Source organism: Salmo trutta, chromosome 7 (assembly GCF_901001165.1).
Source record: "Salmo trutta chromosome 7, fSalTru1.1, whole genome shotgun sequence".
NCBI classification, from domain to species: Eukaryota; Metazoa; Chordata; class Actinopteri; order Salmoniformes; family Salmonidae; genus Salmo; species Salmo trutta.
This window is the reverse complement of record NC_042963.1, coordinates 9,881,629-9,904,559: the sequence shown is the minus strand read 5'-3', so window position 1 is coordinate 9,904,559 and position 22,931 is coordinate 9,881,629. Positions and strand designations below refer to the sequence as shown.

The 22,931-nt window shown below is 43.0% G+C and overlaps 1 protein-coding gene across 3 annotated transcripts in view; it reads left to right on the top strand.

Annotated features, from left to right (window-relative positions):
- The window catches only part of LOC115196889 (NEDD4-like E3 ubiquitin-protein ligase WWP2), a 43,072-nt gene extending 28,928 nt beyond the window's left edge, over window positions 1-14,144 (top strand). For 2 of the 3 annotated variants that reach the window (XM_029757875.1, XM_029757874.1), the window contains exons 11-24: window positions 1,731-1,788; window positions 4,489-4,570; window positions 5,395-5,523; window positions 6,637-6,715; window positions 6,864-6,935; window positions 7,141-7,229; window positions 8,492-8,651; window positions 10,994-11,127; window positions 11,294-11,434; window positions 11,609-11,729; window positions 11,888-11,992; window positions 12,089-12,185; window positions 13,216-13,288; window positions 13,432-14,144. In XM_029757875.1, the coding sequence (XP_029613735.1) occupies window positions 1,731-1,788; window positions 4,489-4,570; window positions 5,395-5,523; window positions 6,637-6,715; window positions 6,864-6,935; window positions 7,141-7,229; window positions 8,492-8,651; window positions 10,994-11,127; window positions 11,294-11,434; window positions 11,609-11,729; window positions 11,888-11,992; window positions 12,089-12,185; window positions 13,216-13,288; window positions 13,432-13,531 (1,440 nt within the window). In that variant the 3' untranslated portion in view covers window positions 13,532-14,144. The remainder of the gene's footprint in view (window positions 1-1,730; window positions 1,789-4,488; window positions 4,571-5,394; window positions 5,524-6,636; window positions 6,716-6,863; window positions 6,936-7,140; window positions 7,230-8,491; window positions 8,652-10,993; window positions 11,128-11,293; window positions 11,435-11,608; window positions 11,730-11,887; window positions 11,993-12,088; window positions 12,186-13,215; window positions 13,289-13,431) is intronic. The other variant, XM_029757876.1, reaches the window with a different exon arrangement.
- Window positions 14,145-22,931: the final 8,787 nt, after the last annotated feature.

Genomic DNA, 22,931 nt, shown 5'->3' with positions numbered 1-22,931 from the left:
AAGTGATTGATAGTTGGTATTCAGCAGTCATAAAAGTATGCCTTATTTACTTTGAAGAACTACAATATAGTGATTTTGTCAGACAGCATAGGCAGCAGCTCTATAGAGATGAGATGATGACTTGGAATGAAATAATAAAGTCATCAAATAAAACAAATGTAATATTCAAAACAACCAAAATATATTTTTTAAGGAAAATAATGTGAATACATGGTTTATAATTGATAAGCAGTAATGGGCAGTCACTACCATCATGGGACTTGTATTAATTGTTTTATTCTGTGTTGCAGTATTCAACCCAAATAATTTAAACCGAAATCGGAAAAAATATTTTAATTTAAAAAATAATTTAACCGAAACCGAACCAACTTCAAAAATAACTAATCGCTCAGCACTAAGCAGCACACAAGTAGACTACAAATGCATGCTGGTCCGGGCATGTCCTGACCTCGTGAAGTGAACAGTACTGGAGTGAAATTGGAGCGGGCGAGAAGGCCGACACTCCAGCCATTGGGGAAACTCAGTCCGCGCTCCAATCAAATTTGGCACGCTCCGGTCCTTGTGCCGCTCCTCCTTCCGCGCCATCTCCGCTCACATACTCTGCAACATAATGATGTTTGTTTCCAACATTAGTGCTGTTTTCCTAAAGAAGTTAAATCCGCTTCATGTTTTGTTTCCTTGCCGTCCCGGCCCTAAACAATTCTCATGAATGGGCACAGTATGAATATTCTGTGGAAATGCTGGGTGAAGTTGTGTGTTCAGTGACACATGGGCTGCTGTAAGGTACGTTTTGTTTCATTATAGAAAGAAATGGAAGACCTTCTGAGGTGAGGAGAATGAATGAATTAGGTTTGCTCTGGAATTCTTCATCCACAACTACAACTCTCATAGTCAGTCATAAAACCAACAGTATGGGCACTAACTCCTCTCAAACATCTTAAGTTACATTTCCACTTGGAGGCAAATGTACACACACACACATGTATTCAAACACAAGATCATACACATTCAATTAGTATTTGCTATACACATTTTCCGTACAGTGCCACATGCACACACACACTCTCTCTCTTTCTCTCTGTATGCACAGGCTGAATAAACCACACTGGTTCCAGGGCTGGGTGAATAAAGGTGCTTTTGTCATGAGGGGGTGGGAAGTCTGGAAAATGGATGAATGTTCCCTAAGTTGGCTCAGACATTGCGCCTCCCTGCTTACTTTCACAGCACATCTAGAAGAGGAGGACCTCTGCAGATGGGTGGGGTAGGGAGGGGTGCCAGGGGGGCAGGAGACAGGGTGGGGCTTGAAGCCAGCCAGTGAGCTCATTGGAACAGCATGTTTTTTCTATCCTGAGCGTGTAGTTTTTGGAAGGCATACGAGCTGCGTCTGAGCCTCTCTGTCAGTCTCCTGTTCCAGCTGCATGAGAGAGGCCACCTCAGCCTTCTGGGGTACCCCTCTGCTCGCTCCTGCTCCACCAGACTCGGGCTGTTAAACTGTGTGGTTTCTGTGGCATTTTGAGGCATTTGCTGCATTCTTTCTTTCCCCCCTGTATGTTTAGTTTTTTTCTACCTCACACCAGTGTGAGAAATGAGTTGGGAGCTGTGTGGACGGACAGAAGAATTTCACACAGAGCCGCTGCCATGAAGCGAGTGTGAGAAGAAGACAAAGGTGGAAGAAGGTGGAAAGTGTCCTAACTGGAAACGTATTCTCTCTCTCTCTCTCTCTCCCTCAGTCGTCTGGCGTTCCTGCTGTGGAAAATGACCCTCTCGGTGCGCTCCCTCCAGGATGGGGTGAGTGTTCCCTCCACGTACACCTATATCTTCTCACCACACTAAGACTGGTATTAATCAGTGGCTCCCAGTAGTCCCAGGACCTGAGACCAGACTGATGAGTAAAGGGAGATGCTATTGGGTCCAGTGATGCTGAAGAGGGGCATTGGCTACATCGACACCTGCACTGGTTGTTATGAGAGTGGGTTCTGATGCTTTCAAGGGCACAGGACTTTGTTTTTGTGTTGAGGGGGGAGAGTTGGTTTGTGTTTTTCTTACACGTACACTCTCACACAGACACACAGCACTGTTGGCCCATATCTATTGTTTGGTGTCTTGTAAACATTGTGATTATACAGTCTTGTCCTTAATCAAATAAGCTCATACAGAAGATCCCTTTATTCTTACATTCAGCCAAACTCATCTTCCAATCAGTTATTGGTCAACAAAATATGATTTGATTGAATTGTTGTTGTGGATTTCAGTCTTTTCTCTTATATTATTGATTAGTTGTCGGTTCAAATGTAATCTCAAGGAATTGGTTGTTATACTTGTATGGCCGTTTTGTGCTCTACTCGTATATTCCTCTGGCGCTCTGTTCTCATGCGTTCCTATATTCATTCATATTCTCAAAAGCGCATATTCTACCAAAATTGCCACCAACACAATTATACAGGGTGTACACACAAACTCCATCACTCAAAAGTAATGGTCATTGGCATTTTTTCTCTCCACCTCACATTTTCACATACTTACATTCACACTCACCCATGTGCACACTCATATTTTCTAACCATGATGCGTTTTCAACATGTTGCGGCATCCCAAGCAAAAGCCTCAATTATACATTGGACTTTAATTTGGATGAATTTCCTTTCATGCGTTTCTGTGTCATCTGTAAATGCCCTCTGTCATTAGGTCGTTGAAGAAAGGGTGGATTGAAAGAAACTCTTTACAGGAAAAAGAAAGGAGAGAAAGACTTGACCAAGCGCGGGAACAGTCAAATAAAGGAGGGCTAGTGGAATAGAGGGGGTTAAGTGAAGGAGAGGGGGAAAATTAGCAGGCTAGTAAGAGTTGCAGCGTGAGCACTACTGTTCCTGCGCTCTCCACACACATCTGCTAATGAGAACAAGATGTCAGAGAGAGAGAGGTGGGGGTGGAGGGGGCAACAACTATGGTCACGAAACCAGCGGGTCGGGACAGAAGCAGCACAGGGATGCACAAACTTCAACATATCAACGCACCCAACACACATTCTTGGTGGAGGAAGTTGACATGGTTGCCATGTTATTATCTTCCATGTAGCCATGTTATTATCTTCCATGTAGCCATGTTATTATCTTCCATGTAGTCATGTTATTATCTTCCATGTAGTCATGTTATTATCTTCCATGTAGTCATGTTATTATCTTCCATGTAGCCATGTTATTATCGTCCATGTAGTCATGTTATTATCGTCCATGTAGTCATGTTATTATCTTCCATGTAGTCATGTTATTATCTTCCATGTAGTCATGTTATTATTTTCCATGTTATTATCTTCCATGTAGTCATGTTATTATCTTCCATGTAGTCATGTTATTATCTTCCATGTAGTCATGTTATTATCGTCCATGTAGCCATGTTATTATCGTCCATGTAGTCATGTTTATTATCTTCCATGTAGCCATGTTATTATTTTCCATGTACTCATGTTATTGTCTTTCATGTTATTGTCTTCCATGTACTCATGTTATTATCTTCCATGTAGCCATGTTATTATCTTCCATGTACTCATGTTATTGTCTTCATGTACTCATGTTATTGTCTTCATGTACTCATGTTATTGTCTTTCATGTTATTGTCTTCCATGTACTCATGTTATTATCTTCCATGTAGCCATGTTATTATCTTCCATGTACTCATGTTATTGTCTTCATGTACTCATGTTATTGTCTTCCATGTACTCATGTTATTGTCTTCCATGTACTCATGTTATTGTCTTCCATGTACTCATGTTATTGTCTTCCATGTACTCATGTTATTGTCTTCCATGTACTCATGTTATTGTCTTCCATGTAGTCATGTTATTATCTTCCATGTAGTCATGTTATTATCTTCCATGTAGCCATGTTGTCTTCATGTACTCATGTTATTGTCTTCCATGTACTCATGTTATTGTCATCCATGTAGTCATGTTATTATCTTCCATGTAGTCATGTTATTATCTTCCATGTAGTCATGTTATTATCTTCCATGTAGCCATGTTATTATCGTCCATGTAGTCATGTTATTATCGTCCATGTAGTCATTGTAACCATGTAGTCATTGTAGGACTCTGACTGCTAGAAATAGAAAATAGTCAGCAAATTGTCCTTTTCCTGCTCTCCCTCAGTTTAGTTTTTTGCCCTTTACACCTCTGTAACATTCTGTCTGAGCCCTCCACCCCCATCTTTGTCCAACACCGTTTCCTTCAGAGCCAAGTCAGAAAGGCTGAGGTGGATTTTAGGAAGGGATTTTGGAACAAGTTCGAGTGAAATGCCACACCGACGCGTCAGTTTTCAGTCAGCTTTGCCAGATTCAGCCATCCTTTTTTCTCTTTCCTCCCCACTCCCAACAATTCAACGTCTACTGCGGGTGACGTTCACATCTCCCCCACACAGTCACTCTGTACTGAAACCAAATAGTAAACTGTTGATCTATCCTGTTGTTAACTGTAGTCACTTCTCTCGGTCCCTGTAGAGAAACGGCAGGACAATGGGAGGGTGTATTTTGTCAACCACAACACACGGACCACACAGTGGGAGGACCCAAGAACCCAAGGGTAAGCCAGTCTGTCTTTGCTCCACTGTGAAAGTGTGTGTTTGTTCATTTTGTGTGTGTGTGTGTGTGTGTGTATGTGTGTGTGTGTGTGTGTGTGTGTGTGTGTGTGTTCATGTTTGTACACACAGGTGTCTCAGAGAAAGCCACCATACATTGCTATTTTGACTGATATTACATTAACTAGTGTAGGATAGGGACTGGTAGCTCAAGGGCCCAACGCTATGCAGCACACTCATCAGACATCCTTATAATGATAGGAATTAATCATGTAGAGTCATAGACATAATGTACCAGTAACTGAGATCCATATTTTGAAATCATTCTGCACAGGCCAATAGGGAAGTGTCCTATGTCGCCTCAATTGAAGGCTGCATCAACATGTCTCTGAGCCGTGTGGGTGGGGTTTAGATTAGTATCTTAAGCTATTGGTCAATGAGGGACCTAGGGCATCTTCCATGGAACTAGTGTGGGTGGTACTGCTGTCCCCTAACATCAAATCGAACAACAAAACTACATCAAATGCGGATGGCCAAATTATCCAAATTGTGGGTTTTAGGACATTTAACATTTTATTCATTCATCAATTAGTAAATTCACTCCCTCATTCACCCCCTCAGCAAAGTTGAGTCATATTTATATTTTCATGTTGTTTAACTCCATCCATGTGGTCTCAGACGCATCACCACTGAGGTCAGAGGTTCTGAGTCCCGGTCAGGGAGAGCTGGTAGTGGGACCGGGCCAGGGCTGGGGCCAGGGGGGGACAGGTGTGCATCGTTTGGGGAGCCTCCCGTTTAGGCTCTGCTCACTGCCCTCTCCCTCTTACAGGATGATCCAGGAGCCCCCCCTGCCCCCTGGCTGGGAAATGAAGTACACCACGGAGGGAGTCCGATATTTTGTGGATCACAACTCTCGCGCCACCAGCTTTAAAGACCCTCGTCCCGGGTTTGAGTCAGGGTAAATATTATTCTGCAGACCCATTTTTGAGAACGGCCGTTACAGTTTCTGATCAAATCTACTGATAAAAGCACCGTATTACTCTTTCCTTCAGGGATGGTGTGTGCAGGGATTCTCTCATCATAGCCTGCTTTTGTTTGGATATCTTTCCTTTTTCTCCCCCCCTGTTTTTTTGAACCAGAGGGAAGTTACGTTGACAATCTTTTGGGCATAGATAGCTAGCCTAGATATGAGAAAGGGTATTATAAGTACGTACACACACACACACACACACACATGCAAGTACGCACACACTCTTATGAACATATGGGTCTTATAGCCCTATTTTGAAATCTTCCAAAAAAGAAAGTCATGAAAATGAACAGGGCCAACCAATCAAGTCCAAAGCAGACTGCTCTGCTATCTGACTCTGTCTGTGTGTACGTATGGATGTGTGTGTATGAGAGAGCGCAAGTGTTCATGCTGATGTTGAAACATAAGGAGGTCTTGGTGTTATATTTTTAGATGAGTGTTCATCTAGGGTTTTTAAACTGTCTTAAATGTTTTAAATTTGATACTGCTGCAGTCCATATCTGTAGCCAAAGGGTTGCCTCTGTGGTCTGAAACATCCTGACCAAAACCAAGATGTGCCTGGCAGCATTCCACAAAGCGAATAAGCGAGTATTAGAGGCCCCTCGCTCTCTCTCTTCCTCGGGCTCTGTATTTCCCCTTCCTTGCTCTCTTTCGCCCTCTCGGTTTATCCTCTGCTGACGAGGCACATATCCAGTTTGTCTGTAGTGAAGTGGTGTAGCTTCTACTAACACAGCTGCACACCAAGGCATACCTCCATCTCTGGGCTTAACCCAGTTATTTCAATCCTGCTGCCCGTCACATCTGACCACTTCAATAGAATAAGTCCTCACTGCGCATCTCGGCAACAGGGCTCAGTTCTACAGCTGGGCCCATTTTCCAGTCTCCTAAGCATATGTGCATGGGACAGCCATATTGGCCTGTCGTTTCCCAGTACAGCTACAGTATCCTTCGCTGACATGTACGAATGTAAAACCTGGCTTTGAGATTTCCTTTGTTTCTTGCTGGAACAGCAAAACATAAGCTCATTTTATTTCTCTGTAGGTCAAGGACAGGTGGTTCCCCCGGGGCCTATGATCGCAGCTTCAGGTGGAAATACCACCAGTTCCGCTTCCTGTGCCATGTAAGTGCTGACTCTCGTCTCTTAGACCTCTGTTATGAAAACAGGCTCTTACCTCGAGCCCAGTTCGCTTCTACTGTTCAGACTCGAGATCTCTATGTCTGTCTAGTATTGATGAAATGGATTTTTACACTTCTCTCTGCCTCTCCAGTCCAATGCCTTACCTAGTCACGTGAAAATCTCAGTGTCCAGACAGACTCTATTTGAAGACTCATTTCAGCAGGTAATAATGACATGGAGTCATTTTCCCTACTGGGGATATTCTATTCTAAATGTTACGTGATTAAACTTGCATGAGGGTTGCTATAGTTGGTTATGTATTCATTAGTACCACCTATTTGTATTTGAACAACTAATATATGATCGTAGGTTGGTAGTTTATTTCGGATGTGCTGTATGTGCCTGTGTTTTTTGTTCTATTTCCTCAGATCATGAATGTGAAACCCTATGACTTGCGTAGAAGACTCTACATCATCATGAGGGGAGAGGAAGGTCTTGATTATGGAGGCATTGCTAGGTAAGATGGCCGTTTCCTGCCTGCATGTCTGGCCTGCTGCCTCTTATAACATTTGTCTTTCTTTCTACTACCTCAGCTGTTAGTCTTCCTTGTCTACCCTGTGTTCCTTAATTAAATGTCCGTCATCCATCGTTCATCATCTCCCTCACAGCCCCCGTCTCTTGCACTGTCATCTGTTGTCTGTGTGTTTTGGTGTTTGGGGACTGGTGACAGTGTGTGTCCACTTCTGGTTGATGTCAGCGGTGGGATCCCGGGCTTTGTTCCTCCCCCTCCTCCTACTCCTCCTCCACATGGTCTGTGTTTGCGTGTGTCTCTGTCTCTGGTGTCGCGCCAGTGGTTTTACCCTATGGTAGGTTACGTCATGCTGTTCTACCACAGGGTAGAACCACGGACGGGATGTTTGGAGGTGTCTGCACAGCCCCGGTACGACCCCCGGGACTGGCTGGCCAGCCGTGGGGGCAAAGGTCAGGGGCTTGGTGGTGGCCGGGGCTTCATTCTCTACATGCATTTCATGTTCCACATTATACTGCTTGTCTTCATGGTGTTTTGTGTATATGTATATCTGTGCTTAGTGTGTACGTGTAATGATTTTAAACAACAATTCAGTGATTGGACCATTCCCCAGTGTAGCAACTTTTATTTTCTTTTTTGCTGACAGAAAATTGACATTTGAAAGCCATTTCTGAGTTTGGTTATGGAGTTGCTATATGAACATTGTTTGGGGTTCATTAGCATACACTGCACTACATTTACACCACTTAGTATGATGCTAAATGGAAATGTCATGACCAGAAGAAAATCAAGACATGTTCTTCAGGAGTACACGTTTTTGTTGAAACTGCCGAACTGTGAATAACCTCCATATGTAGAATAATTTGTGAATTTGACATTTTTGTTTTGCTTGTTTTAGTTGCAGGTGTGTGCATAAACCAGACCCCATTTTGACAAAGTATTTTGAAATTATACCATCTATTTTAACAACCATGCAACTTTTTTGTGCTGTCAAAGTCACTGATTGTGTCATGTTTGCTGCTGGTGTCAAATGTTGTGTGGTTTTGTAATGTAGGAGATGTTTTGTAAAATTCTGCACGACTCAATTCAAGGAACAGGTATGGCAATAAGTAACAATTTGTAGCCCTCACGCATAGGCAGAAGGGTTAAAGGGTTGTAGTAAGCCTGTACATACCCTGCTTTTCCACGAGGGAAAACAATGTTCTGTCTCTAGATATAGATGTGTAATGCCCTGTCTCTCCCCAATACAGAGAGTGGTTCTTCCTGCTGTCCCACGAGGTGCTGAACCCCATGTACTGTCTGTTTGAGTACGCTGGGAAGAACAACTACTGTCTGCAGATCAACCCCGCCTCCTCCATCAACCCTGACCACCTCACATACTTCCGCTTCATAGGGCGATTCATCGCCATGGTGAGCAATGCTTCGTTGGCAAATTTTGCCCAGATCTGCAACAACAACAGAAGTCAACTACAACAATAGTTATGGTTAGAATTGAACATATGGTGAGGATGTGTAGCACAAAATGTTTTTTGTTTTTTTAGGAACAGGAGCAGTGAGGACAGTGTACGAGTGTCTGTGGGGGTGTGTTCTTCATCTGTCAGTCGTTTCTAAAGCTGTGTGTCCCTAAACCAAGTGAATAAGTCTGTTATACTAAGAACCCTCCCCTCCCCCACCGCCCATCCTGCCAAACCCAACTCTCTCTGGGACACTATCCAGAAGCAACAGGCCCCAAAACCAACAGCTCCCCCCTCTCAATCCCCTCCTCTCCTCCAGAGCATGACCTCACTGCCACACACAGCCCACACCCGCCAATAATGGCCTATATTTAGTCTGCTAGTACACTTCACACAACACCCCTTATAAAGATGCTTGTCTCATCTAGCCCATGTCTTCTCTCCCTCTTTTCTGGGCTCCTTTTCTCCTCTTTTTCACTGCCCTCCACCTCCTCCTGCTCCCCACTTCCCCTCTCTCCCACTTTTCCGTCTCTCCCTCCCTGCCTCATGTCCTGTTGCTCAGAGCAGAGGATGACGCTAATACTGACGGTGCAGACTGAACAGACTGAGTCACTCAGTGGAGGGTGTCTGTTGTTTTTGGACAGATATACGCTGGGGCTCTGTGCTATTACATTATACAGTCTGGGTCTTAGCCACCGCTTCAGTACTAACTGAATCAATCAGTCTTTTCCACACAGAGACAGACTTGTGACTGACTCTTTAAGTGTTGTGTGGTTAGGCTAATAGGCTATATCAAATCAAATTTTATTTGTCACATGCCAAATACAACCTGTGTAGACCGTATCGTGAGATGCTTACTTACAAGCCCTTAACCAGCAATGCAGTTTTAATAAAAGTTAAGAAAATATTTAATAAATAAACTAAAGTAAAAATAAGTAACACACTAAAATCCCAATAACGAGGTTATATACAGGGGGTACCGGTACTGAGTCAAATGTGCTGGGCTTCAGGTTAGTTGAGGTAATTGAGGAAATATTTACATTTAGGTAGGGGTAAAGTGACAATGAATAAATAATAAACAGAGTAGCAGCAGCAACAAAAAATATTCCAGGTGCCATTTGATTAACTGTTCAGCAGTCTTATGGCTTGGGGGTAGAAGCTGTTCAGGAGCCTTTTGGACTTAGATTTGGCACTCCGGTACTGCTTGCCATGCGGTAGCAGAGAAAATGGTCTATGACTAGGGTGGCTGGAGTCTTTGGCCATTTTTAGGGCCTTCCTTTGATTCCGCCTGGTACAGAGGTCCTGGATGGCAGGAAGCTTGGCCCCATGATGTACTGGGCCATATACACTACCCTCTGTAGCACTTTGCGGTCGGATGCCGAGCAGTTACCATACCAGGCGGTGATGCAACCGGTCAGGATGCTCTTGATGGTGCAGCTGTAGAACTTTTTGAGGATCTGAGGACCCATGACAAATCTATTCAGTCTCCTGAGTGGGAATAGGCGTTGTCGTGCAGTCTTCACGACTGTCCTGGTGTGTTTGGACCATGATAGTTTGTTGGTGATGTGGACACCAAGGAACTTGAAGCTCTTGAGCTGCTCAACTACAGCCCTGTTGATGTGAATGGTGGAGTGCTCGCCCCTCCTTTTACTGTAGTCCACGATCATCTTCTTTGTCTTGATCACGTTGAGGGAGAGGTTTCTGTCCTGGCATCACACTGCCAGGTCTTTGACCTCCTCCCTATGGGCTGTCTCATCATTGTCAGTGATCAGGCCTACCACCGTTGTGTTGTCGGCAAACTTAATGATGGTGTCCTGCTTGGCCGTGCAGTCGTGCGTGAACAGGGAGTACAGGAGGGGACTAAGCACGCATCCTTGAGGGGCCCCTGTGTTGAGGGTCAGATCTGTTGCTGCCTACCCTTACCACCTGGTGGCTGCCCGTCAGTAAGTTCAGGATCCAGTCGCAGAGGGAGGTGTTCAGTCTCAGCTTCCTTAGCTTAGTGATGAGCTTTGAGGGCACTATAGTGTTAAACTTTGAGCTGTAGTCAATGAACAGCATTCTCACGTAGGTGTTCCTTTTGTCCAGGTGGGAGAGGGCAGTGTGGAGTGCAATAGAGGTTGCGTCATCTGTGGATCTGTTGGGGCGGTATGCGTTATTGGAGTGGGTCTATGGGATGATGGTGTTGACGTGAGCCATATGTGTCTGTATCTATGTGTATTGGCCTATAGGAGGGATGACGCTTATGGTATATTTTAGTTGTGGTATGGTACTTATTGCAACCTCCCCTCTCCCTTTTAGGCCCTGTACCATGGCAAGTTCATCGATACTGGCTTCACTCTGCCATTCTACAAGCGTATGCTCAACAAGAAACCCACTCTGAAAGACTTGGAGTCTATTGACCCTGAGTTCTACAACTCTATCATGTGGGTCAAGTAAGTACACCGCTCCTTCATTATGTGTGTGTGTGGGATTGTTTGAATATGGGCGCCCCTTGTGGTAAACTGTGTATGTGAAGAGCCAGATGGAAGTGTTTGACATAGTTTTGTAGCTTATAAAGCTTTAATATGTGTATGGTGCGTCTGTGTGTTATGTCTACAGAGATAACTGTCTGGAGGAGTGTGGAGTGGAGCTGTACTTTGCTCAGGACATGGAGATTCTAGGGAAGGTGTCCACCCACCAGCTGAAGGATGATGGAGAGAATGAGCTGGTCACCTCGGAGAACAAGGAGGAGTACATCAGGTCAGCCATCTCCGTCATTACTTTGACTCCCGTCTGTATGCCTGCCAATCACTGTGATACCAGACATTGGTACTCCACAGACGAGCATTAATGTTTCACGTTGTCAATAAACATGTCAATAAATATCCTCCCTTGTTGCTTAGAAAATGCTATATCTCATCCCTGTTTCTTCAGTCTGCTGACGGACTGGCGCTTCATGCGTGGTGTGGAGGAGCAGACTAAGGCCTTCTTGGATGGCTTTAATGAGGTCGTGCCTCTGGAGTGGCTACGCTACTTTGATGAGAAAGAGCTGGAGGTACGTAAAGAGTCTGGAAGGACATGCTGGGTTAGCTAGGGCGGTGTTATTGGTTATGAAGCTTTCGCAAAGTCTTATAAGTTGGTAGAGGGACTATTTGTTGCATATTCCTTCTCTTTGACTGTGGATTAATGGTATGGTCTCATTCCTTCCTCCAGCTGATGCTATGTGGAATGCAGGAGATAGACCTCAGTGACTGGCAGAAGAACACCATCTATCGGCACTATACCAAGAACAGCAAGCAGATACACTGGTTCTGGCAGGTATGGTGGCCTCTCTTCACAGCATCTTGTGTGTATATGAGACTGTCTATATCTCACTATGTGCATCCTGACATGTCTTACCTGTGTGTTATACAGGTGGTAAAGGAGATGGACAATGAGAAGCGGATTCGCCTGCTCCAGTTTGTCACAGGAACATGCCGTCTGCCAGTCGGAGGCTTTGCTGAACTCATAGGTCAGTTGTTCCACCCATTCGGTGCCTTTTCAGATGTATAACTTGGTGAGAAAAAAACCCAGTTTGATTTCACCTAATTTAAACATTGTGTCATACATTTTCAACTTAATAAAAAAAACATTCTCAAGAGGTTACATTTAAAAAAAAAAACTCTACTAAGTGTATATTAAGTGCCAAATAAAGTAACAGTGTTGACAATTTTGTCTTAAGTCAGCCATGAATCCCCTTGTGACAGGGGGAATGGTAGGTTGTGTACAGCAGGAAGTGGCAATTGGATACAAAAACAAGTATATAGTTAAAACATTTAGAGCCTGTCTATCTATGGGTAACAGGGTTGATGTGTTATGCTCGACCCGCTCAGTCTTCCACCACAAAACACCAGAAAGTGGTCAAAAAGAGAATCAGCTGTTCAATGTTTGTTTTGAAAAAATTATTTAAAAAATATTTATCATATTAAAACGAGAGTTCAGATCAAGTAACAGGATTGACCTTAAAATGAGGGACATGTTATTTTTGTCATCGAATGAATGACTAATCACATTAAATTAATAACAATCTTCAGAAATGACTTCGTCAAAGCAACAAAATAACAAAAGATTTACAATGATGGTGAAAACTTGGAGACATTTTGGGGTTAAGTGGGTTAAAATCTTCCTGGAACTATGGGTTGCAAGGAGGGACATGTCAAAATGCAGAATTTTGGCACTTTAGCTAATCTTTATTCAAATAAAAAATGTATTTATTGAATTCTCCATTGCCTGCCGTTGTGCCCTTGAGCAAGGCACGTAACCGCCCACAACAACTGCTCCACGGGCACCTAGTGTGGCAGCTCCAACCTCTCTAACCTGTATAAATATGTGTGTCTTTCAGAGGGGTTGAAATAAAGCTGAAGTCAAATTTTGGTTTGGACGTTGTGTACAATTGGCAAATAACTTTATCTTAATACAATAACCACCTTTATTGTCAAATGTCTTTTGACAGAAATGTAATTCCCTGCCCAATAATCTAACATGGTCTCTCTTCCCCTTAGGGAGTAATGGACCACAAAAATTCTGTATAGACAAAGTGGGGAAGGAGACTTGGCTTCCAAGAAGTCACACCTGGTGAGACTGACATTTTCCTAAATTCCTCTGCCAAAGTTGATTTATCGTTCCCATGACTATGTCCATTACTTTTGTATGAATGTACCCCTGCTAACCACAAACCCTCACTGTCAATTTTCTTTTCATGTCGAACACTCACACAGCTTCAATCGTCTGGACCTGCCACCCTACAGGAGCCTGGAGCAACTGAAAGAGAAACTTATGTTTGCCATCGAGGAGACAGAAGGATTCGGGCAGGAATAAGGGAAAAATAGAATATTATCACATTATGAGTGAGGGAAGGTGGATAGAGAAAGAAGAGTCATTCATTCAAATAGTTTTTTTTGTCAATCATAGGGATATGAACTCCGCAATCATCTAAACCTCACTTCCAGATCATATGTGGTTGGGAGACCATAGAGAACCATAGGACTGTGGGTGCCCACCTGTATCTATCATACTAGGCTGTGGAGGATGCTGGGGGGTACAAGGGAACCAGTAGGGAAAAAAAGGTGTGTGTGCTGAGGGGATGGTCCAGACAGGTTAGTGTTATATTATATGACCATAAACCCCCTCTCCTGCCTGAAGACCTCACCCACTAGATTTAGAGACACACCAAAAACATAAAGGATAATGTCTTCAAATAATTATATCAACTGCAAATCGCAACAACAGCACAGCTACAGCAACTATATCATATCTTTTGAAGAGAAATGAACATTTTAAAAATGAGTGTATGTGAATGGAAGAGAGAAAGAGGTTATAATTAGTGACCTCTTAAGAGGATTGATTGGTGGAATGTGATTTTATTTATTTTTTGTTCATTGTGAAATTCAACATTACCTGTACATAGCTCAAATAAATGGCTCAAATCTTAGTGGGTTGATTGTGATGGTAAGAAATCAAAACATTTTCAGGGCCTTGGTTAATTGTTTTTGACCTGAATCTGATTTTGGTTAGAATGTCATTCTACTGCTAGAACACTAATTGGGTTATCCAGCCAGCCATGTTAGTCTGCTAACAGTATTACTGTGAAACAGCTGTGCCCATGACTTTCCATTTCAAACAGAAACTTCAACTGCTGATACTGACAGGAGACAATGACAATGTAAGCAAGTGATATACATGATGACACAATCGCCATTGCACTGCACACTGCCCTATCCCATCTTGACAAGAGGAATACCTATGTAAGAATGCTGTTCATTGACTAAAGCTCAGCCGTCAACACCATAGTGCCCTCCAAACCTCATCACTAAGCTTGGGGCCCTGGGCAGATGTGTGTATTCATGGATGCCAAGGGAAGCCAGGCTTCCCCCAAAAAATTATCAAGAAAAAAAACGTATCTTTTGTCTCTCTGTGTTTCATACATTTCCTTCAATTCGCAAGAGGCGCAAGGTATCTCACCCGGAGAAAGCATCCAAGCAAACTAAACAGCGCCCCTCAGTGTCTGTGTGTAGCCCATCTGTGCTGTCTGGTCAAAAAGAGTATGACATTGTTGCCACCCGTAGCATTGAATGCAAGGAAAGCCAGTGAGCATTTGGCCTCCCTTGATAATTTTAAAAATAAAATAATAGCCAATCAGCGTTGAGCTAAACCGAGTGAGCTCAGTTGTGAAAGGTTCTAGGCACACCCCAAAAAAGCTTGAAGGGAAGCCAGTTTGTATTTGGCTTCACACCAATCACATCACGTTAGAAGCCAAACACCATTGACAGAACTTGAATTGTGTCGTTGTCCTCCGGTGGCTACCTAGCTAGCTAAAATCGGCCTTTTCCTAAATTTGCCATGGATGGAGATTTGGACTTGTGGTTTTACTCCATTCTCCATACTGGCCAATGTTTATGACGACGATTCTGATCCAGCCATAAATTCATACATTGTGCCCTTGACTTGAGAAGATGGAAGTTTACTACTAGATGTAGTAACGGCTAATGTTAACTAGCTGGCCTGGCGCATCGTTGCCCATGAAAGGAAGTTATGCTAGTGAGCAAGCATTTTAGCAAGGTAGCCTAGGACAACAAAAAATAAAAGTGTGCATGACAGGGTCATAGACCGTTTAGGCAACATGAAAGAGTAGGATGGCATTGGCCTTTCTCTACAAGTAGCGAGTCAACATGTTTTTTCTAATTGCATGCACACACACACATAAATCAGTACCATGGACAGCCATACCATATTTAGATTAGGTTTGGATATTTTTGAATTGTCATTGTATAAGACTAAGCATAGGTGATTAGATTATGTTGAAATTGTGCTACAAAACTGGAGGCAGCGCCTGTTTACTTTACGACTTACGGTAACAATCCATGGTTCTAAATCAACATTTGTTCAGTAGTCTGAAAATGTTGGAAACTTGCTTGACCATGCTGTAGGTCATGTAACTGTTTGTTACATGCAAAATGTTTTGTGGACTTCCCCGGACAGCTGTTGCTCTCCGGTTTTGTAACGAAACAAAGGTGTGGTTGAATTTATTCTGCAACTGTGTCTTATTGTCTTGGCCTTAGGCCTATATATCATGGTGTTTTTTATGGCTTGGCTTCCCTGGTGATTTTAACCATGCACTGATATTGGCCCTGTGTCAGAATCCCGCCCTGATAAACTGGATCCTGGACTTCCTGACGGGCCGACCTCAGGTGGTGAAGGTAGGCAACAACACCTCCGCTATGCTGATCCATGGGGGTCCCACAAGGGTGTGTTGTCAGCCCCCTGCTGTACTCCCTGTTCACCCATGACTGCGTGGCCACGCATGCCTCTAACTCAATCATCAAGTTTGCAGACGACAACAGTGGTAAGCCTGATTACCAACAATAATAATACTGTGAGTTTCCTAGCCTTTGTTCTGGACCTGGGGACTGTGAAGTGACCTCTGGTTGCATGTCTTGTGTTGTACCGATGAATGTCCGAACTGTGTGCCAACTGCTTGAACAGACAGTTTGGTACCTTCAACACACCAATACCTTGTACCAAGACCAATAGTGATGCAGTTAATCTCTCCTCAACTTTGAGCCGGGAGAGACTGACATGCCTGTTACTGACACTTTCCCTCCGTGAACATCTAAGTGCGATATGTGCTGCTTTGTTCTGGACCAACTGCAATTTACTTATGTCCTTTGTTGCTAATGAGCACACAGCTGGGCAGTAGTCCAGGTGCGACAAAACTAGGACCTGTCTGGTCGACTGACATGTCGAGAAGGCAGAACAACGCTTTATCACGGACAGACCTCTTCCCATTTTAGCAACCAGTCTATATGTTTTGACCATGACAGCTTGCTATCTAGTGTTACACCTGGCAGTTTAGTCTCCTCAACTTGCTCAATTTTTTTTCAATAATGGATCTAAATGAGGTTTTGCATTGAGTGAGTGATTTGTCCCAAAAAATGATGCTTCGTTTTTGAGATGCATCATTCTATTGTTAGTTACCCATTCTAAAATTGACTGGACCTCTATTAAGTGTCTGTTATTTATTTTACTGTTGCAGCCAACGTGTATATTATTGAGTCGTCAGCGTACATAGACACATAGGCTTTATTCAAGGTCAGTGGAATGTCATTTGTAAAAACAGAAAACAATCAAGGCCCAAGCCAGCTGCCCTGCGGTAAACCACACTCAACTGAATTTGCATGAGAGAGGCTTTCACTAAAGAAACCCCTCTGTGTTAGGGGTAACTCTCAGTCCGTAATAAGGCAAAGGATGCAAATCCACAACACCTGAGTTTATTTCAGCAATAGGTTATGATCAATGACATCAAAAGCTGCACTGAAGTCTAACAAAACAACTCCCACAATCTGCTATCAATTTCATTCAGCCAATCATCAGTGCCGAGCATGTTGAGTGCCCTTCCCTATAAGCATGCTGAAAGTCTGTTGTAAATTTGTTTTCTGTAAAATATGATCAAACACTATTTTTTCCAAAAGTTTGTTAAGCACTTGTAACAGGCTGATTGCTCAGCTGTTTGAACCATTAAAAGGGGGGCTCTGCTATTGTTGGGTAGCTGAATGACCTTTGCCTCCCTCCATGTCTAAGGTCACACACCGTCTTCTAGGCTTAAATTGAAGATGTGGCAAGCTGGACTCACAATGTATTCCGCTACCAACCTCTGCCATTTACCATCCAGGTTGTTGGTACAAGGTGATTTATCCTTATTTATAGATAGATGGCAACAATTGTTTCACCTCTTCCACACCCACCTTGTGGAACTCAAAACTACAGTGCTTGTCTTTCATTATTTGGTCCATTATGCGCTCAGCGTTTATACACAATTTTAGGTCCAGTCTTTGGAACATCGGTATTTCTAGATATGGCTATTATATTATGATCACTACATCTGCCAGATATCTACTGTAGGTTCGTCCGCCCAGCTAGATAACTAGGTCCAACCGGCCAGATAGCTACAGTTGAAGTCGGAAGTTTACATACACTTAGGTTGGAGTCAATAAAACTCGTTTTTCAACCACTCCACAAATTTCTTGTTAACAAACTATAGTTCTGGCAAGTCAGTTAGGACATCTACTTTGTGCATGACAAGTAATTTTTCCAACAATTGTTTACAGACAGATTATTTCACTTAATTCCAGTGGGTCAGAAGTTTACATACACTAAGTTGACCGTGCCTTTAAACAGCTTGGGAAATTCCAGAAAATGATGTCATGGCTTTAGAAGCTTCTGATAGGCTAATTGACATAATTTGAGTCAATTGGAGGTGTACCTGTGGATGTATTTCAAGACCTACCTTCAAACTCAGTGACTCTTTGCTTGGCATCATGGTAAAATCAAAAGAAAACAGCCAAGACCTCAGAAACAAAATTGTCGACCTCCACAAGTCTGGTTCATCCTTGGGAGCAATTACCAAACACCTGAAGGTACCACATTCATATGTACAAACAATAGTACGCAAGTATAAACACCATGGGACCACGCAGCCGTCATACCGCTCAGGAATTCTGTCTCCTAGAGATGAATGTAATTTGGTGCAAAAAGTGCAAATCAATCCCAGAACAACAACGAAGGACCTTGTGAAGATGCTGGAGGAAACAGGTACAAAATTATCTATATCCACAGTAAAGCGACTCCTATATCAACATAACCTGAAAGGCTGCTCAGCAAGGAAGAACCCACTGCTCCAAAATCGCCATAAAAAAAACAGACTACGGTTTGCAACTGCACATAGGGACAAAGATCGTACTTTTTGGATAAATGTCCTCTGGTCTGATGAAACAAAAATAGAACTGTTTGGCCGTAATGACCATTGTTATGTTTGGAGGAAAAGGAGGAGGCTTGCAAGCCAAAAAACACCATCCCAACCGTGAAGAACGGGGATGGCAGCATCATGTTGTGGGGGTGCTTTGCTGCAGGAGGGACACTGGTGCACTTCACAGAATAGATGGCATCATAAGGCAGGAAAATTATGTGGATATATTGAAGCAACATCTCAAGATGTCAGTCAGGAAGTTAAAGCTTGGTCGCAAATGGGTCTTCCAAATGGACAATGACCCCAAGCATACTTCCAAAGTTGTGGCAAAATGGCTTAAGGACAACAAAGTCAAGGTATTGGAGTGGCCATCACAAAGCCCTGACCTCAATCCCATAGAACATTTGTGGGCAGAACTGAAAAAGCGTGAGCGAGCAAGGAGGCCTACAAACCTGACTCAGTTACACCAGCTCTGTCAAGAGGAATGGGCCAATATTCACCCAATTTATTGTGGGAAGCTTGTGGAAGGCTACCCAAAACATTTGACCCAAGTTAAACAATTTAAAGGCAATGCTAGCAAATACTAATTGAGTGTATGTAAACTTCTGACCCACTGGAAATGTGATGAAAGAAATAAAAGCTGAAATAAATCATTCTCTCTACTATTATTCTGACATGTCACATTCTTAAAATGGAGTGGTGATCCTAACTGACCTCAGACAGGGAATTTTTAGGAGGATTAAATGTCAGGAATTGTGAAAAACTGAGTTTAAATGTATTTGGCTAAGGTTTATGTAAACTTCCGACTTCAACTGTATGTCTGTTTGGCCAGTGGACCAAATAGGTAGCTCCGGCCGGACAGATTAAACAGCATGATCATTACATAGTTGAATCTTGTGCTTGGGACAATATAAGGCCACTCTAAAATGTGCAATTTTGTCACACAACACAATGCCACAGATGTCTTACGTTTTGAGGGAGCATGCAATTGGCATGCTGACTGCAGGAATGTCCACCAGAGCTGTTTCCAGATCATTTAATTTCTCTATCATAAGCAGCCTCCAATGGCATTTTGGAGAATTTGGCAGTATGTCCAACGGGCCTCACAACCGCAGACCATGTGTAGTAACCACGCCAAAGCCAGGACCTTCACATCCGGCTTCTTCACCTGCGGGATTGTCTGAGACCAGCCACCCGGACAGCTGATGACACTGAGGAGTATTTCTGTCTGTTATAAAGCCCTTTTGTGAGGAAAAACTCATTCTGATTGGCTGGGGCTGGCTTCCCAGGCCCACCCATGGATGCGCCCCTGCCCAGTCATGTGAAATCCATAGACTAGGGCCTAATCATTTTATTTCAATTGACTGATTTCCTTATATGAACTGTAACTCAGTAAAATCTTTGAAATTGTTGCATGTTGCATTTATATTTTTGTTCAGTATACTATCCCCTATAGTATAAAAGTTTACCTATTCTATTGGTCAACTTGTCCTACTGTGCGAGAAATAAATATTCCAAAACACACTCTGGGAAAGTTGTGGGATGCAATCGATCTCAAATTAATACAACCACCTTTTAAACGCAATGAGACTGATGCAACAGATCAGAACGTTTAGCTTAACATGTTGATAAACTATTAGGATATTTCTTCACATTATAAGCGCAGCACTAATGTTCCAAAATGCAATTAATTAGCGAGAAATTACAGTTCTCAAAAGTGAACTGGACATGATTTGGAAAGGCACACACCTGTCTATATAAGGTCCCACAGTTGACAGTGCATTTCAGAGTAAAAACCAAGCCATGAGGTCGAAGAAATTGTCCGTAGAGCTCCGAGACACGATAGTGTCGAGGCACAGATCTGGGGATGGACACCAAAAAATTCTTAAATGGAAGAAGTTTGGAACCACCAATACTTCTTCCTAGAGAAGAAGTGCCTTGGTCAGGGAGGTGACCAAGAACTCGATGGTCACTCTGATAGAGCTCCAGAGTTCCTCTGTGGAGATGGGAGAACCTTCCACAAGGACAACCATCATTGCAGCACTCCACCAATCAGGCCTTAATGGTAGAGTGGCCAGACGGAAGCCACTCCTCAGTAAAAGGCACATGACATTCCGCTTGGAGTTTGCCAAAAGGCACCTAAAGGACTCTCAGACCATGAAAAACAATATTCTCTGCTCTGATGAAACCAAGACTGAACTCTTTGGCCTGAATGCCAAGCATCACATCTGGAGGAAACCTGGCACCATCCCTATGGTGAAGAATGGTGGTGGTAGCATCATGCTTTGGGGATGTTTTCAGCCGCAGGGACTGGGAGACTAGTCAGGATCGAGGGAAAGATGAACTGCGCAAAGTACAGAGAGATCCTTGATGAAAACCTGCTCCAGAGCTCTAAGGGCCTCAGACTGGGGCGAAGGTTCACCTTCCAACAGGACAACGACACTAAGCACACAGCCAAGACAATGCAGGTGTCACGATTCTCTAAGACAGAACCCAGAAGCAGACCAGGACAAGGTGAGTAAAATTAAGGTGAGTATTTATTGGTAGTCTTGATGTGTAAATTGAATAATCCAGGAGACGGAACGGCAGCGGAGGTGAGTTGATGAGAGTGAATGGGTTGATCCAATGAGTAACCGGCAACAAGTACAGAATAACAAAACAAACTCAGGAAACATGAGGCTGATACGCTGGCACAACATACTGTTCATTGCTAACGATCCGGCAGGGAATGGATGTCAGGTCAGAGCTTATGAAGAGAAGAGGTGATGATCAGGACCAGGTGTGCAGATGGCTGATGAGATGCAGGTGCGGGTAATCAAAAGTTCTCCCGCCTAGCTTCGTCGCCTGGCAACCAGACAGGGTGCGTTCAGGAACCTCAGACAAAAGACTCCAAAACAAAAAACAGTCAGCTCAGGCAGAAAACAGACTCAGGAAGCGGGATTCCTGACAGCAGGAGTGGCTTCAGGACAAGTCTCTGAATGTCCTTGAGTGGCCAGCCAGAGCCTAGACTTGAACCCGATCGAACATCTCTGAAGAGACCTGAAAATAGCTGTGCAGCGATGTTCCTCATCCAACCTGACAGAGCTTGAGAGGATCTGCAGAAAAGAATGGGAGAAACTCCCCAAATACATGTCTGCCGAGCTTGTAGCGTCATACCCAAGAAGACTTGAGGCTGTAATCGTTGCCAAAGATGCTTCAACAAAGTACTGAGTAAAGGGTCTGAATACTTACGTAAATGTGATATAATAAAACAATTTTCACTTGTAAACATTTCTAAAAATACGTTTTTGCATTTGTCGTTATGGGGTATTGTATGTAGATTGATGAGGGAAAAAAACGATTTTATCCATTTTAGAATAAGGCTGTAACGTAACAAAATGTGGAAAAAGTGAAGGTGTGTGAATACTTTCCGAATGCATTGTATATCAGGTAATATGCAGTCCACAAGAAACCGCAACAGATAACTTATAATTTAAGATACTAATTGCATAAACAAGGTAACGGGAGTATAGTACAGTAATAAACTAACGTCATTAAAACAACACTTCTATATGTTATGATTATGCTACCATAGTCGTTCCATTAACTCGGGTGATCTGAAATTCACCAATGTGAAAAATGACACTTTTGGAGACTATAGTGGTAGTTTAGAAATGTTATTTCTGGCCAAGTCGGGATAGGAACTAAGGACCTTCAGGTCCTCTCTTCCCCTTCCTCGAACATAGGAAAAAACATAATTTTCATTGTTTTTGAGCTTATCATAATGAATAATAAACACATATTATGTGCCTAAATAGCATTTAAAAAAAAAAAAAATCCTAATTTCTTCCTTCTTTTTCTTCTACCCCCTTTCTTCCCCTTCTTTCTCCCACTTAACATACTATTGTTCCCCAGCTTCACCAGAAGCAATGCCAGGATAGTGGGTTTGATTCCCTGGACCACACATACGTCAAATGTATGCACGCATGAAAGCGTCTGCCCAATGGCATATACAGTATTATTATATTATGTTGCACCGTAAACAATTTGCTGTACATTGTGTCACAGTAAAATGGTGGTCCATTCTACTCAGGAGCAAATCCAAAAGATGCGATGCATCCACATAATTTACACACCCAGCAGCGTCGCTGATACATTTTCAGCCGTTAAAGAGTGACCAATCAGATTGAATGCAGTATGTTTTTCATTTTGGACATACATATTGCACCGTACATAATTGCCTGTATGCTGTGTCACAGTAAAAGGTCGGGTCCATTCTAGTTAACAAATCCACAGAGTTTACACCCCAAGGAGTGTCACTGCTCATTTTGAGGCCCTTAAAAAGAGTGGCCAATCAGCTTAAATGCTGTACGTTTTTCATATTGAAAATGAGTAGTGACACTCCTCGGGGTGTAAACTCTGGATTTGGAAACAAGAAGTGCTCCTGAGTAGAACAGCCCCATTTTACTGCGCCACAAAGTACAGGCAATTATCTAC